A 15,816-nucleotide genomic window follows, 5' to 3' on the forward strand; every position below is an offset into this window, starting at 1 on the left:
AAATTTCCCTTCGGCTAATATTTTTTATGTAATTACGTAATAGATTTATAATTATTATCATATTTATTTCCGAGATAAAACTGGTTCTCTTGGAGGGGAGAGTGCGTTCTTTATATCTCTTTATTATCACCAAGTAGAGGTTTCTGAACCTAGTTGAAAAATCTTTTCTCCCCTAACCATCTCCTACGAGGGTCATAAATTTAGCGGCCGTTAAAGTTGGTTAAAGTAAAAAGATTTTGGCAACTGCCCCAAAAATATATTAAATATAAAAGCTTATTGTTCGCGAATTAAATTATTTTTATTGTTCATCAAACAAAGACTATTAATTTATTCGCGCAGATAACGGATTCTGTGAAAATTGGAGTACAGGCATCGATTTCAAAATCAAAATTCATGTGTTAGTGGATTTGCGTCAGCGCGGTTAGCAATGATGTTCCAGAGGTGCGTTAAGAGACAAGTTTTATGGTTGACTGGGTTAATTAAACCAAGACAGGCGGCGGCATTTCAAACCCTTCCGGCCGCTGTCAGAACCTTGTCGACCCACTACAATAGGCAACCCAAAATTCTACCAGTAAGTTCAGTTATTTCAATTATTCAATGTTGACACGCTCTAGGGTATAAAATAGGTAAGGTAGAAGTAATACAGGGTTCATACAGTCCTGGAAAACCTTGAAAACCTGGAAATATCAGGGAAGTCAAGGAAATTCCCATTTTTTTGTAAAAATCAGAAAGTTTGCCCTAATGAATACAAATTTACTTCTATAAGTTTTTCTTATTAAATATTCGACTTTATTTCTTGCCTTGAGTATTAGCCTAGCTGATTATTATTATTATTCTTTTATATTAAAATACTGAACGAATTCAACTTAAATTATAATCATGAAATGAGTTACTCTCTCAATCTGGGAAATATCCGTGGGAAAAACTGGAAATATCAGGGACATCGGATTTCCAATAGCTGTATGAACCCTGTTAATAAGTATGACATTGAACGAAGAAGATTCAAAGCTAATGTTTCGGGACAGGAAACTCTTCACTGCCTGGTTATTTTGATGGCAAAACGTGTTTAGATCCCAAATTTCAAAATGACTAAATTCAGAAATGAAGAAGTAAAGTTTATTTTACATTCTGATTTGATAATTCTGTAATTTTTGTTAGCGCTATTGTATTGTTACTTTTGAAAGTGTTATAATTTTCTAGAGTTGTAAGTCGGAAAAGCGTCCGTGGAAAATATCCCGCTCTGAATATTGTCCCGAAAATTACCGAGGCGTTTTTTCCGGAAAATATTCCGTATTTCTCCGGAAAAAAAGTACTTTCATTCCATAATTAGCCGAATATTGTTCGCAAATTTAAATTTTCTCCTAATTTTATCGAATCCTAGACTAAAAACCCTTAAAATGTTACAGGTATATGTTTCAATTTTTCATTTTTCCGATTTGATGAAATTTTTCCGGAAAATTAACAACTCTATAATTTTCGTTAAGCCTTGGCCTAAACCTTATACTTATATCCATTATATAACTTATGATTAAACTAAAATGGTATAATTTCCATATTACTTTAGATAGGTTAAGCCATGGCATGAAAACGTGTAGAGAGGACGCGTGCAGAAGCGAATAAAGTTATTTTAAAAGAATTTCCACATTAAAAACCACCCAAATAAAAAGACAAAATTTCAAGGACTCATTACAATAAATAAAATAAACAAAACAAAAGAAAATAAAATATAATATAATAAAATAAAATAAAATAAAACAGTTAAAAGATAATTACAACGTTAGAAAATTGAACCCCCTTAATGAATTTTAAATAAAATGTTTTGTACCTCTAAATCTTCTTTTAAAATATAATCATAATCCATTAATATGCCAAGGTCAAACGAACAGCCGATTTCAAGGTATGTACTCGAAGGTTACAGAGAAAAATAATTATTTAATGCCCTAAATCTCTTCGGAGTGATAAGAAACTTGTAGGTTACCGAGTTGCAGCCGTCGGCTACGGCTCAAATTGACTGATAGCTAGTAAGCCTTAGGAAATATTCGTAAATGATTCTCAACGAATTCTGATTAGGGAGAAGAAAGAATTCGGGTCCATCACAAAACCCCGGATGATCCCAATCAGTCCGTTCAATTCGAAAACGACTCCAAGACCGTCTACGATGTCTTTCAATACGGATGGAAGCTATCCGGTGAGTTTAACTTCACAAAGACGTTAACATAACGTAATCACCATAAGTTGGACACTTTTATGATTATGAGTGCATTTTTTTCTGTCTACCAACGTTGATTACAAGAGTATGTAATTATAGATCTATCCACTTTTAATAGGCGTTACGAGATATGGTTACTACTACACTTTGATCTTAGGCAAACTAAACTTTTCAGGGTTCAAATTCCCTGATTATTTTAAGAGATTTTCCTTGACTTTTTAAGGCCAAAATTGTTCTTTTATATTTTATTTTTATTAGTTAATGAATTTAAATGGACTTGTATTTCAGCAAAAAGGTTATTCAATGTTGAAAAAATTAGCCAAACTTTCAAGGAAATAAATGAAAATCGTAGAATTTGTCAAAAATCTATAGTAAAATTACCTTCAAAAAGTGCCAAGATAAAATTTAATTTCCTGACTTTTCCATGAATTTTTACAAATTTTAAAAAAATTCCCTGACTTTTAAGGCCCATTTTTAAATTCCCTGACTTTTCCCTGTTTTCCCTGACGTGTGGCAACTCTGCTTTAGTTGAATCTGCGACAGGTGATGTACAAAGATCTTAGACCACAAAAGAATATTGATTGTAACCAGTTGTTTCATGAAAACACTGCTTGTAAGCGTAATGTTTCGAATATTTTCCCTTCTGGCAAGCAACGCTGATGATGCTTGTGTTTGATTTAGCTGTTTTGTACACGCTAGTCCTTCATTATCTCTAATTCATCAGTGGTGCTTTCACAGATCCATATTATCCCAGTCTTATCGCTTAGACAATAGTTGACAGTTTTGTATGTATTTGGATATAGAATTAATGGCTTCTAGAGCTACCAGAGTGGCTAAAATATGAAAATTTAAAAATGAAGTTCGTAGGTACCCGGGCAACTGATTTCAAGACATTTAAACGCACTCTCGCCAGCTCAATTTTCTCACATAGGTAGCTTTTAGTTCTTTTATTAAAAAGAGATGGCGATGGAGTCTATCGCTACGAGCTATTCCAATCTCACTTCAATCTTTATTGTGAAAGTCGAACCTTAGAGTAAAAGTATATGTGGGAAGGAATGAACTATATGCCCCAAAGAGTTAGAAATCAGTCACTCCAGGGGGCTGAAAATCCTCTCTCCGCTACCTTTGGCTGTACAGCGCTACTCTCATTGGCGCTACTATCTAATGGAAAAAATTGAAAGAAAATAAGTAGTCCCAAATTCGACGCTAACACAAATTTTGAGTTTGCGAGAGTGCGTTTAAAGTCACTAGCTGGCTTGGGCCTAAGGTGGTACCTTAGGTATTAGCATAAGCCTATCATAAGGTCCCCATAAGTAAAGGTCTATCAAGAGCCCCATGTTTACGGCATTGTCCATGCGAGAAGAAAATTAACGTAGCGACACCTTATTTTTCAAAATTTCTACATCTAAAATATTCTCTTACGCTCGGGTTGATAAATTCCACGCAAAACGCGTCTAAATCTCACATTTGAAAAATAAATACCTTCAGAAACAAAACTCTTATTTCTAATAGAAAGTTTTTAGGTTTTGATGAATCATTTTGCAAAGTGTTAATTTTAAGTTTTAAAGCGATAAAATTGCGAATAAGCCTTGGCTACGGTGCTCGCGGCGGAGATTTATCCCGCGCGGTTCTAGGTTTAACATCGTTCGCGCATGACTTGCGCGCATTCATAATGCATTTCGCGAAATTTATTTCAGAAATGCATAGTTGAGGACGTAGCCACTAGGAGGTGCAGATTTTGAATATCTACCTCTTAATAACGGGTATGTGATCGTCCAAAACTTGGCCTACACCTTTGCTTATGAGGACCTTATGATAGGCTTATGGTATTAGCCTAGCTCATTATTATTATTATTCAAATACTTTCAACGTTTCAACGGGTTAAATTTTACTGTGATTCGAAGATTATATAAAATTACTAAAATTCTAACGCTTTTTCTCATTATTACTTCTAATATCAGTTTGATCGGCGTTTTAAAAATATCGTAACTGCTTCTACCATATTCCATCATCAAATGCGCTTACATTTGCTGAGCTACACGGCAATTATCATCCTTCGTTAAAATTTTAAAATTAATTAGAACACGTCCTTCAACGTATTTTGATGTAATAGTACTTTCTGCATTAGTTAGTACCATTCATGCTTGCTGTCTTTAATTATCAAAATGAGTCTTGTTACGGCAGTGGTCCTTGGCGCCATTGGCGCCATTTAAACATTCCCCTCTCGGGAATAAACTTCGCAAATTTTAATTATCTCTAATAACAGTGACTGCACTGTACATCTTCAAACATAACGTATCTGGCTTTCGTAACATTTAATTATAATAATTTTCAATACCTCGGAAAATATTAATTTTAAATTAAAAAAAGTGAAACAAAATGGCATCTAGGAGCTACAAACACACAAGGAGAACGCAACCCGTCAAAAGTCGTGCATTTTCTCGCGTACATTTTTCATTGGTTAGACGCTTTAGCGTCTGCTGCCGTCGGAAGGGGAAAATACGGAAATTGTCTTCCCCCTTTCCGTAAAACGTTCAGCGTAAAGGCTCGTCCAATGAAATTAGTACACAACACTGCGTTAGCGTGTTTAAAGGCTAGCTGCGTTCTCCTTGTGTTTGTTGTTCCTAGATGGCATCGTTTAAATTTTGAGGGCGGGACTACATAATCACGTGACGGATTGCCAGTAGCTACATGAAATTCCAATGTTTCCAACGATACCGTAGACCTTTAAATGTAAATTCATGTACACAAAAAATAAAAATTTGCCGTTGGTCGGGGCCTTCTGTTTGTGGGAACTATAGGCCTGTGCCTAGTAGGCCTAATCCTTAATGCGGCATTGATTCTCTGTAGTGTAGTTCGCGTCACTAAGAAATAAAGGTTCTAGTAAAACATGGATCCAAATATCATTCTTATGGCAGCGCACGGACCTTTCTCGGCCGTGTGACGAAGTTCAACCCTCTCGTCCCAAGCGCAGTCGGCTTCTGGCGGAGGGAAAATATTCCTTTGTCGTTTTGCGCCATCTAACGACCGCTAGTTGAACTATTATGACATTCAGCACGAGAATTACGATAGACTAAATAAATAGGCTGATACACAACGATGCGCCATCTATTGAATCTTAACATTTCAATATGTGACATAATTTTTGTTTAAATATTAATATACTACAAATAATTAAGCAGACAAACTAATCATATTGTTACCATCGTCGTTTTGCGCCATCTAACCACCGCTATTCGAACTATTATGACATTCAGCACGAGAATTACGATAGAACAAATAAATAGGCTGATACACAACGATGCGCCATCTATTGAATCTTAACATTTCAATATATGACATAATTTTTGTTTAAATATTAATATACTACAAATAATTAAGCAGACAAACTAATCATATTGGTACCATAAAATAATTTGTTTCTCATAATTTCGTAGAAGAAATTTGCGTTACAAATATAGATGGGGCAAAATAGAAATTGGAAATAGGATATACTTTTCTGGGCCTGTAACTGACAAACAAGTTGCAAAAAAACTAAGACTTCGCTGAGCTGTCAATAAAATGATCTTGCTAATGGTTATTTCTTTATCTTTTCAGAAAACGGTAAATGCCTCGGAACCAGAAACCCCGCGACGGGGAAATACGAATGGATGAAGTATTCCGAGGTAATTTGTAAACATATCCATTTAGGACACGGGTAATTTGTAAGTGCGTAATAATAAGATTAATAGGTTTGGGAGAGCGCCGTGGTCGTTGGGTCGGGTTTCCAAGAGTTGGGCTGCCCTGCGGGACAAAACTCTCTCATCGGGATCAGCTGCAGAAACCGCAAAGAAGTAATATAACTGAGTAAGCCTAAATATTCCAATTTATTGATCGTATTCCCTCGATTAGTACGTATTGAGTTTCTTGGCCACTACAATCTACTCATCGGTGATTGTCCCATTCTACAATCACATGCCCCTAGATGCCGTTTCCTTCGTCATTGAACAAAGTAAAGAACGGATAACATAAGTCCATAACTAGTTTTGACATAAGTGTGTCGTTTCCCTGTCTTTTACTGATAACCAATAGACGCTAACGTAAACTCTATTCATGTCTTATTCAACTTGTTAAAAATTTCTTGATATTTTAGTATAAAATGGCTCGAGCGATTTCGCACGAGCTCCCTAAAATAGTGAAAATGCGCGAGACGTTTACGCTAAAATATCAAGGAGCGCGTGGAACTTTTTAACAAGTTGAACAAGACATAATTAATTTATGTTAAAAGGAACCACCTATGGACTGCAATGCAAAGGATGATAAAATTAGCGAATAAGTAGATTAGTCCATTATGGAAAGGGATAAAAAAGCTAAACCCTAAACAAATTTGAAGAAATTCAAAAACGCTTGGTATACTCTCTCTATTTAGGGGAAATCCAACGAAGGAAACTATTTAACCCTCGGCTTCGCAGTTTAGTTTGTTTACATTGACTCCCCTGTTTAGCACGATAAAATTTTAAAGCGTTGCCAGATTTTTTTAACCTTTCCTGGTGATGACCAAGATAATCTTTGTCTTGTCGTCATAGTGAACGCTGACAAGGGTAGCGTAACTGCGCTAGCTTCTCCGAGGTGGCGCCTATGATCTAGCGTCTGCTACCAACACATTTCAAAGCCATATCAACGATTTTACTTAAATAAACGATGAAAAATTATATTAAAATGCAAGTATCAGCTGCAGCGCCAAAATGAACAAACTACACTTACTACAGAAATAGTAATTGGCGGGATGTAAAAAAATATATATATATGATATTTCTGTCGCTAAAACACCCGGAGTTCATTTCAGTTGGGTTTTTAAATAGTTAAAAAAAAATATTTTTTAAGATAAAAATATTAAAAACGCAAAAATCCTGAAAAAATTACTAATTTTTGAAAAGGCGACTTTTAGTGACTGAATTCAAAACAAGTGATTTTAAGTGAGACAAATTAAATAGCCATAAGAACGTTTTTTCTTAAATAAAATTATCAAAATATAAGCAAATTATAATAATAATTATTATAATAAAATGCAAGTATCATTATATATTAAGTCAAATAGGCGATATAATAAAGTAACGTGGCCTTCTTGTTTTAATGGGAAAGGCCACCTTCCACCATGCTTCCATTAGCTTTCCCACCAAAGAGCCTATGAATTCATCCGTAGGCTTTAACTGTACTATTTCGTTATCCCATTTTAACAAGTTGAGCAAGCATATCTGACTTTATAATATCGCCTATTGACGAATAACGACGAGGAAAAACTAATAGCGTCTGCTTTAGCCGCTACCTATCTAGGTTTCAATGGCGAACCAAAGGGGGCGTCGCGATAGTTTTCGGTCGCGAATACTTATAGAAACGGGAAAACCGGGGAAAACCCCTAGTGTTATGTGTCGCCATCTGCAGTACAGTCTGAGTAAAAAATCTCTTTATTTCAACTGACACACTTATGGAGCGTAATTATAGACTTATGTCGTGAACTATAGTATCAAATGAATTGTGAAATGGAGTAATGAAGCATCAATTCCTGATCACTTTCCATCAGCCGAAATCCCTATATTCATTTGCGACACGGAGGACAAAGCAAACTTTGTCATTAAAAATAAGTCAAAATTCCCAAAGTTGAAGTACCTGGTGTACGCGGAAAATCCACCCGCGTCAATCAGGACGGCTGCTCAAAGTGCCGGACTTGAAGTGCTTTCGTTCAGCGAAGTGGTGGTAAATATGCCTCTTCATCGCAAAGAGTGTAAATAGGCAAAACTTCACCTTTATCATTCCCTTTTAGAAAGCTGGAATCTACAAACCCAAGAAAGTTACTTCGGTGAGTACTTAAAGGATTGTCGTTTTAAGAAGCTTGGTTTAGTTAAAAACTTGATTCGCAAAGTGGGCTTTAGTTGAAAACTTGATGTGCAAAGTTAGCTTTAGCTAAATAGTTTATTTGCAATTCTGGGTTTAGCTAAACCGTTTTTTTTGCTATGTTTGGTTTAGCTAAACAGTTTATGTTTGGTTTACCAAAACAATTTGTTTGTAATGTTTGGTTTAGCTAAACAGTTTGTTTGTAATGCTTTGCTTAGCTAGAGTTTATTTGTAATGCTTTGCTTAGATAGAGTTTATTTACAATGCTTGGTTTAACTATACAGTTTATTCGCAATTCTTGGTTTAACTATACAGTTTATTCGCAATTCTTGGTTTATCTAATCAGTTTATTTGCAATGCTTGGTTTAGATAAACAGTTTATTGGAAATGCTTGGTTTCGCTAAACAGTTTATTCGCAATACTTCGCTTAGCTAAACAGTTTATTGGAAATGCTTGGTTTCGCTAAACAGTTTATTCGCAATACTTCGCTTAGCTAAACAGTTTATTGGAAATGCTTGGTTTCGCTAAACAGTTTATTCGCAATACTTCGCTTAGCTAAACAGTTTATTGGAAATGCTTGGTTTCGTGAAACAGTTTATTCGCAATACTTCGCTTAGCTAAACAGTTTATTGGAAATGCTTGGTTTCGCTAAACAGTTTATTCGCAATACTTCGCTTAGCTAAACAGTTTATTGGAAATGCTTGGTTTCGCTAAACAGTTTATTCGCAATACTTCGCTTAGCTAAACAGTTTATTGGAAATGCTTGGTTTCGTGAAACAGTTTATTCGCAATACTTCGCTTAGCTAAACAGTTTATTGGAAATGCTTGGTTTCGTGAAACAGTTTATTCGCAATACTTCGCTTAGCTAAACAGTTTATTGGAAATGCTTGGTTTCGTGAAACAGTTTATTCGCAATACTTCGCTTAGCTAAACAGTTTATTGGAAATGCTTGGTTTCGCTAAACAGTTAATTCGCAATACTTCGCTTAGCTAAACAGTTTATTGGAAATGCTTGGTTTCGCGAAACAGTTTATTCGCAATACTTCGCTTAGCTAAACAGTTTATTGGAAATGCTTGGTTTCGCGAAACAGTTTATTCGCAATACTTCGCTTAGCTAAACAGTTTATTGGAAATGCTTGGTTTCGCGAAACAGTTTATTCGCAATACTTCGCTTAGCTAAACAGTTTATTGGAAATGCTTGGTTTCGCGAAACAGTTTATTCGCAATACTTCGCTTAGCTAAACAGTTTATTGGAAATGCTTGGTTTCGTGAAACAGTTTATTCGCAATACTTCGCTTAGCTAAACAGTTTATTGGAAATGCTTGGTTTCGCTAAACAGTTTATTCGCAATACTTCGCTTAGCTAAACAGTTTATTGGAAATGCTTGGTTTCGCTAAACAGTTTATTCGCAATACTTCGCTTAGCTAAACAGTTTATTGGAAATGCTTGGTTTCGCTAAACAGTTTATTCGCAATACTTCGCTTAGCTAAACAGTTTATTGGAAATGCTTGGTTTCGCTAAACAGTTTATTCGCAATACTTCGCTTAGCTAAACAGTTTATTGGAAATGCTTGGTTTCGCTAAACAGTTTATTCGCAATACTTCGCTTAGCTAAACAGTTTATTGGAAATGCTTGGTTTCGCTAAACAGTTTATTCGCAATACTTCGCTTAGCTAAACAGTTTATTGGAAATGCTTGGTTTCGCTAAACAGTTTATTCGCAATACTTCGCTTAGCTAAACAGTTTATTGGAAATGCTTGGTTTCGCTAAACAGTTTATTCGCAATACTTCGCTTAGCTAAACAGTTTATTGGAAATGCTTGGTTTCGCTAAACAGTTTATTCGCAATACTTCGCTTAGCTAAACAGTTTATTGGAAATGCTTGGTTTCGCTAAACAGTTTATTCGCAATACTTCGCTTAGCTAAACAGTTTATTGGAAATGCTTGGTTTCGCTAAACAGTTTATTCGCAATACTTCGCTTAGCTAAACAGTTTATTGGAAATGCTTGGTTTCGCTAAACAGTTTATTCGCAATACTTCGCTTAGCTAAACAGTTTATTGGAAATGCTTGGTTTCGCTAAACAGTTTATCCGCAATACTTCGCTTAGCTAAACAGTTTATTGGAAATGCTTGGTTTCGCTAAACAGTTTATTCGCAATACTTCGCTTAGCTAAACAGTTTATTGGAAATGCTTGGTTTCGCTAAACAGTTTATTCGCAATACTTCGCTTAGCTAAACAGTTTATTGGAAATGCTTGGTTTCGCTAAACAGTTTATTCGCAATACTTCGCTTAGCTAAACAGTTTATTGGAAATGCTTGGTTTCGCTAAACAGTTTATTCGCAATACTTCGCTTAGCTAAACAGTTTATTGGAAATGCTTGGTTTCGCTAAACAGTTTATTCGCAATACTTCGCTTAGCTAAACAGTTTATTGGAAATGCTTGGTTTCGCGAAACAGTTTATTCGCAATACTTCGCTTAGCTAAACAGTTTATTGGAAATGCTTGGTTTCGTGAAACAGTTTATTCGCAATACTTCGCTTAGCTAAACAGTTTATTGGAAATGCTTGGTTTCGCTAAACAGTTTATACGCAATACTTCGCTTAGCTAAACAGTTTATTGGAAATGCTTGGTTTCGCTAAACAGTTTATTCGCAATACTTCGCTTAGCTAAACAGTTTATTGGAAATGCTTGGTTTCGCTAAACAGTTTATTCGCAATACTTCGCTTAGCTAAACAGTTTATTGGAAATGCTTGGTTTCGCGAAACAGTTTATTCGCAATACTTCGCTTAGCTAAACAGTTTATTGGAAATGCTTGGTTTCGTGAAACAGTTTATTCGCAATACTTCGCTTAGCTAAACAGTTTATTGGAAATGCTTGGTTTCGCTAAACAGTTTATTCGCAATACTTCGCTTAGCTAAACAGTTTATTGGAAATGCTTGGTTTCGCGAAACAGTTTATTCGCAATACTTCGCTTAGCTAAACAGTTTATTGGAAATGCTTGGTTTCGTGAAACAGTTTATTCGCAATACTTCGCTTAGCTAAACAGTTTATTGGAAATGCTTGGTTTCGTGAAACAGTTTATTCGCAATACTTCGCTTAGCTAAACAGTTTATTGGAAATGCTTGGTTTCGCTAAACAGTTTATTCGCAATACTTCGCTTAGCTAAACAGTTTATTGGAAATGCTTGGTTTCGCTAAACAGTTTATTCGCAATACTTCGCTTAGCTAAACAGTTTATTGGAAATGCTTGGTTTCGCTAAACAGTTTATTCGCAATACTTCGCTTAGCTAAACAGTTTATTGGAAATGCTTGGTTTCGCTAAACAGTTTATTCGCAATACTTCGCTTAGCTAAACAGTTTATTGGAAATGCTTGGTTTCGCGAAACAGTTTATTCGCAATACTTCGCTTAGCTAAACAGTTTATTGGAAATGCTTGGTTTCGCGAAACAGTTTATTCGCAATACTTCGCTTAGCTAAACAGTTTATTGGAAATGCTTGGTTTCGCTAAACAGTTTATTCGCAATACTTCGCTTAGCTAAACAGTTTATTGGAAATGCTTGGTTTCGCGAAACAGTTTATTCGCAATACTTCGCTTAGCTAAACAGTTTATTGGAAATGCTTGGTTTCGTGAAACAGTTTATTCGCAATACTTCGCTTAGCTAAACAGTTTATTGGAAATGCTTGGTTTCGCTAAACAGTTTATACGCAATACTTCGCTTAGCTAAACAGTTTATTGGAAATGCTTGGTTTCGCTAAACAGTTTATTCGCAATACTTCGCTTAGCTAAACAGTTTATTGGAAATGCTTGGTTTCGCTAAACAGTTTATTCGCAATACTTCGCTTAGCTAAACAGTTTATTGGAAATGCTTGGTTTCGCGAAACAGTTTATTCGCAATACTTCGCTTAGCTAAACAGTTTATTGGAAATGCTTGGTTTCGTGAAACAGTTTATTCGCAATACTTCGCTTAGCTAAACAGTTTATTGGAAATGCTTGGTTTCGCTAAACAGTTTATTCGCAATACTTCGCTTAGCTAAACAGTTTATTGGAAATGCTTGGTTTCGCGAAACAGTTTATTCGCAATACTTCGCTTAGCTAAACAGTTTATTGGAAATGCTTGGTTTCGTGAAACAGTTTATTCGCAATACTTCGCTTAGCTAAACAGTTTATTGGAAATGCTTGGTTTCGTGAAACAGTTTATTCGCAATACTTCGCTTAGCTAAACAGTTTATTGGAAATGCTTGGTTTCGCTAAACAGTTTATTCGCAATACTTCGCTTAGCTAAACAGTTTATTGGAAATGCTTGGTTTCGCTAAACAGTTTATTCGCAATACTTCGCTTAGCTAAACAGTTTATTGGAAATGCTTGGTTTCGCTAAACAGTTTATTCGCAATACTTCGCTTAGCTAAACAGTTTATTGGAAATGCTTGGTTTCGCTAAACAGTTTATTCGCAATACTTCGCTTAGCTAAACAGTTTATTGGAAATGCTTGGTTTCGCTAAACAGTTTATTCGCAATACTTCGCTTAGCTAAACAGTTTATTGGAAATGCTTGGTTTCGCTAAACAGTTTATTCGCAATACTTCGCTTAGCTAAACAGTTTATTGGAAATGCTTGGTTTCGCTAAACAGTTTATTCGCAATACTTCGCTTAGCTAAACAGTTTATTGGAAATGCTTGGTTTCGCTAAACAGTTTATTCGCAATACTTCGCTTAGCTAAACAGTTTATTGGAAATGCTTGGTTTCGCTAAACAGTTTATTCGCAATACTTCGCTTAGCTAAACAGTTTATTGGAAATGCTTGGTTTCGCTAAACAGTTTATTCGCAATACTTCGCTTAGCTAAACAGTTTATTGGAAATGCTTGGTTTCGCTAAACAGTTTATCCGCAATACTTCGCTTAGCTAAACAGTTTATTGGAAATGCTTGGTTTCGCTAAACAGTTTATTCGCAATACTTCGCTTAGCTAAACAGTTTATTGGAAATGCTTGGTTTCGCTAAACAGTTTATTCGCAATACTTCGCTTAGCTAAACAGTTTATTGGAAATGCTTGGTTTCGCTAAACAGTTTATTCGCAATACTTCGCTTAGCTAAACAGTTTATTGGAAATGCTTGGTTTCGCTAAACAGTTTATTCGCAATACTTCGCTTAGCTAAACAGTTTATTGGAAATGCTTGGTTTCGCTAAACAGTTTATTCGCAATACTTCGCTTAGCTAAACAGTTTATTGGAAATGCTTGGTTTCGCGAAACAGTTTATTCGCAATACTTCGCTTAGCTAAACAGTTTATTGGAAATGCTTGGTTTCGCGAAACAGTTTATTCGCAATACTTCGCTTAGCTAAACAGTTTATTGGAAATGCTTGGTTTCGCTAAACAGTTTATTCGCAATACTTCGCTTAGCTAAACAGTTTATTGGAAATGCTTGGTTTCGCGAAACAGTTTATTCGCAATACTTCGCTTAGCTAAACAGTTTATTGGAAATGCTTGGTTTCGTGAAACAGTTTATTCGCAATACTTCGCTTAGCTAAACAGTTTATTGGAAATGCTTGGTTTCGCTAAACAGTTTATACGCAATACTTCGCTTAGCTAAACAGTTTATTGGAAATGCTTGGTTTCGCTAAACAGTTTATTCGCAATACTTCGCTTAGCTAAACAGTTTATTGGAAATGCTTGGTTTCGCTAAACAGTTTATTCGCAATACTTCGCTTAGCTAAACAGTTTATTGGAAATGCTTGGTTTCGCGAAACAGTTTATTCGCAATACTTCGCTTAGCTAAACAGTTTATTGGAAATGCTTGGTTTCGTGAAACAGTTTATTCGCAATACTTCGCTTAGCTAAACAGTTTATTGGAAATGCTTGGTTTCGCTAAACAGTTTATTCGCAATACTTCGCTTAGCTAAACAGTTTATTGGAAATGCTTGGTTTCGCGAAACAGTTTATTCGCAATACTTCGCTTAGCTAAACAGTTTATTGGAAATGCTTGGTTTCGTGAAACAGTTTATTCGCAATACTTCGCTTAGCTAAACAGTTTATTGGAAATGCTTGGTTTCGTGAAACAGTTTATTCGCAATACTTCGCTTAGCTAAACAGTTTATTGGAAATGCTTGGTTTCGCTAAACAGTTTATTCGCAATACTTCGCTTAGCTAAACAGTTTATTGGAAATGCTTGGTTTCGCTAAACAGTTTATTCGCAATACTTCGCTTAGCTAAACAGTTTATTGGAAATGCTTGGTTTCGCTAAACAGTTTATTCGCAATACTTCGCTTAGCTAAACAGTTTATTGGAAATGCTTGGTTTCGCTAAACAGTTTATTCGCAATACTTCGCTTAGCTAAACAGTTTATTGGAAATGCTTGGTTTCGCTAAACAGTTTATTCGCAATACTTCGCTTAGCTAAACCGATTATTTGCAATGCTTGGTTTCACTAAACAGTTTATTTTCAATGATTAATTTAGCTGAAAACTTAACTTATTAAGCTTACATGTCTACTTCATTTTAATAAATACCACAAATCTTGCATTAAGCCCGAGATTAAACCATGGAAAATATTTTAACAAACTTCAACGTCCAGTATGGTAAACGAGCGACTATGCTATTTCCATATGTTTGACGTCAGTGATAGTTAGTAGCCAAGTGTCGTACTTACTATGATTGCGCTACTTTTAAGAAATGTGTAAATGTTTTATTCGTTGCTACACAGCACCATCGGGGGTCAAATTTTCTTTCTCTTGTAATAGAAACCCGCAGAAGATGATATCTTCAGCCTTTGTTGGACTAGCGGAACCACCGGTAATTATCATTTGGAAGATAATTAATATTGTAGTTCAACGAAATTAAAAGCGTTTAATGAACGCAGGCATGCCGAAAGGAGTTCTTTTGACTCACGCCAACGTCACCAGCTGCGTTAAAGGGGTTTCCGATAGCATTAAAGTAAAGTCAATGATTTCTCGTTAATTTTTATTTAAATAATTAGTGCTTCTAACGGTCAACTGGTCGTTATTCTCAGCGTGATGTAGACCAATATGAGATATGAAATTTCCCAAAAGGAGACGTTGCACTACCCATTCGATTTGCCATGGCAACCGAAAATGTTTTTGACCACTTAAAACAAAAATCTCCATTTAAAAAAGTATGGGATTTTCTCGGTTTTGCAGGGTCCTCTACCTACGAAAATATAAAAAAAAATTACGTTATGGGTAATTTTGGACGACATTTAGGTAAATTTTATCAAGTTTGGGTAAATTGTAACATTTTTGGTATAAAATTGTAACAATTTTTGGGTAAAATAAGAAAAATATATTATTTTTGTTTTAAGAGGTCAAAATATTTTCGGTTGCCATGGCAAATCGAACGGGTAGTGCAACGTTTACTCAACAGAAATAAATGAACAAAGTTATTGGTGAGTACCAAAATTTTATAAGGCATTTTCCCTAGCGTCACCAGATTAAAATCCATCGGAATTCCACCCCCTTTAATTTCCGGAAAAAATTTACTAGGGAATTGTGGGTAACTTCTTTATAGCCGCCAGATGGCTATAGTGGGATGGCGGAGTAGTTAGCGCTTTCGCCTTGCGATCCCAGCTTGTGGCACTGGGTGAATACTCGGAACCACTCCTTCCGCGTAGAGATTGCAAGTTCTCTCCCCACTGGTTAAACGGGTTTTCCCCTTCTCATAAAAACTTGTAGAGGTTAACGGTAATAGTAAGTGTAGGGAGCTGTTGGCTCACGTGGCATGAAGGGCTTGCCA

The 15,816-nt window shown here is 35.6% G+C and overlaps 1 protein-coding gene across 1 annotated transcript in view; it reads left to right on the forward strand.

Annotated features, from left to right (window-relative positions):
- Positions 1–225: 225 nt before the first annotated feature.
- LOC149927330 (long-chain-fatty-acid--CoA ligase 5-like) overlaps positions 226–15,816 on the forward strand; it is a 29,237-nt gene continuing 13,646 nt past the window's right edge. The window contains exons 1-9 of the mRNA XM_090158102.1: positions 226–571; positions 2,071–2,188; positions 5,807–5,874; positions 5,941–6,042; positions 6,101–6,200; positions 7,770–7,942; positions 8,010–8,045; positions 14,808–14,859; positions 14,927–15,000. Coding sequence (XP_090014228.1) covers positions 428–571; positions 2,071–2,188; positions 5,807–5,874; positions 5,941–6,042; positions 6,101–6,200; positions 7,770–7,942; positions 8,010–8,045; positions 14,808–14,859; positions 14,927–15,000 — 867 coding nt within the window. The 5' untranslated portion in view covers positions 226–427. The remainder of the gene's footprint in view (positions 572–2,070; positions 2,189–5,806; positions 5,875–5,940; positions 6,043–6,100; positions 6,201–7,769; positions 7,943–8,009; positions 8,046–14,807; positions 14,860–14,926; positions 15,001–15,816) is intronic.

This window comes from Leiobunum rupestre, chromosome 9 (genome assembly GCF_980474605.1).
Source record: "Leiobunum rupestre chromosome 9, qqLeiRupe1.1.hap1, whole genome shotgun sequence".
In the NCBI taxonomy this organism is placed as follows: domain Eukaryota; kingdom Metazoa; phylum Arthropoda; class Arachnida; order Opiliones; family Sclerosomatidae; genus Leiobunum; species Leiobunum rupestre.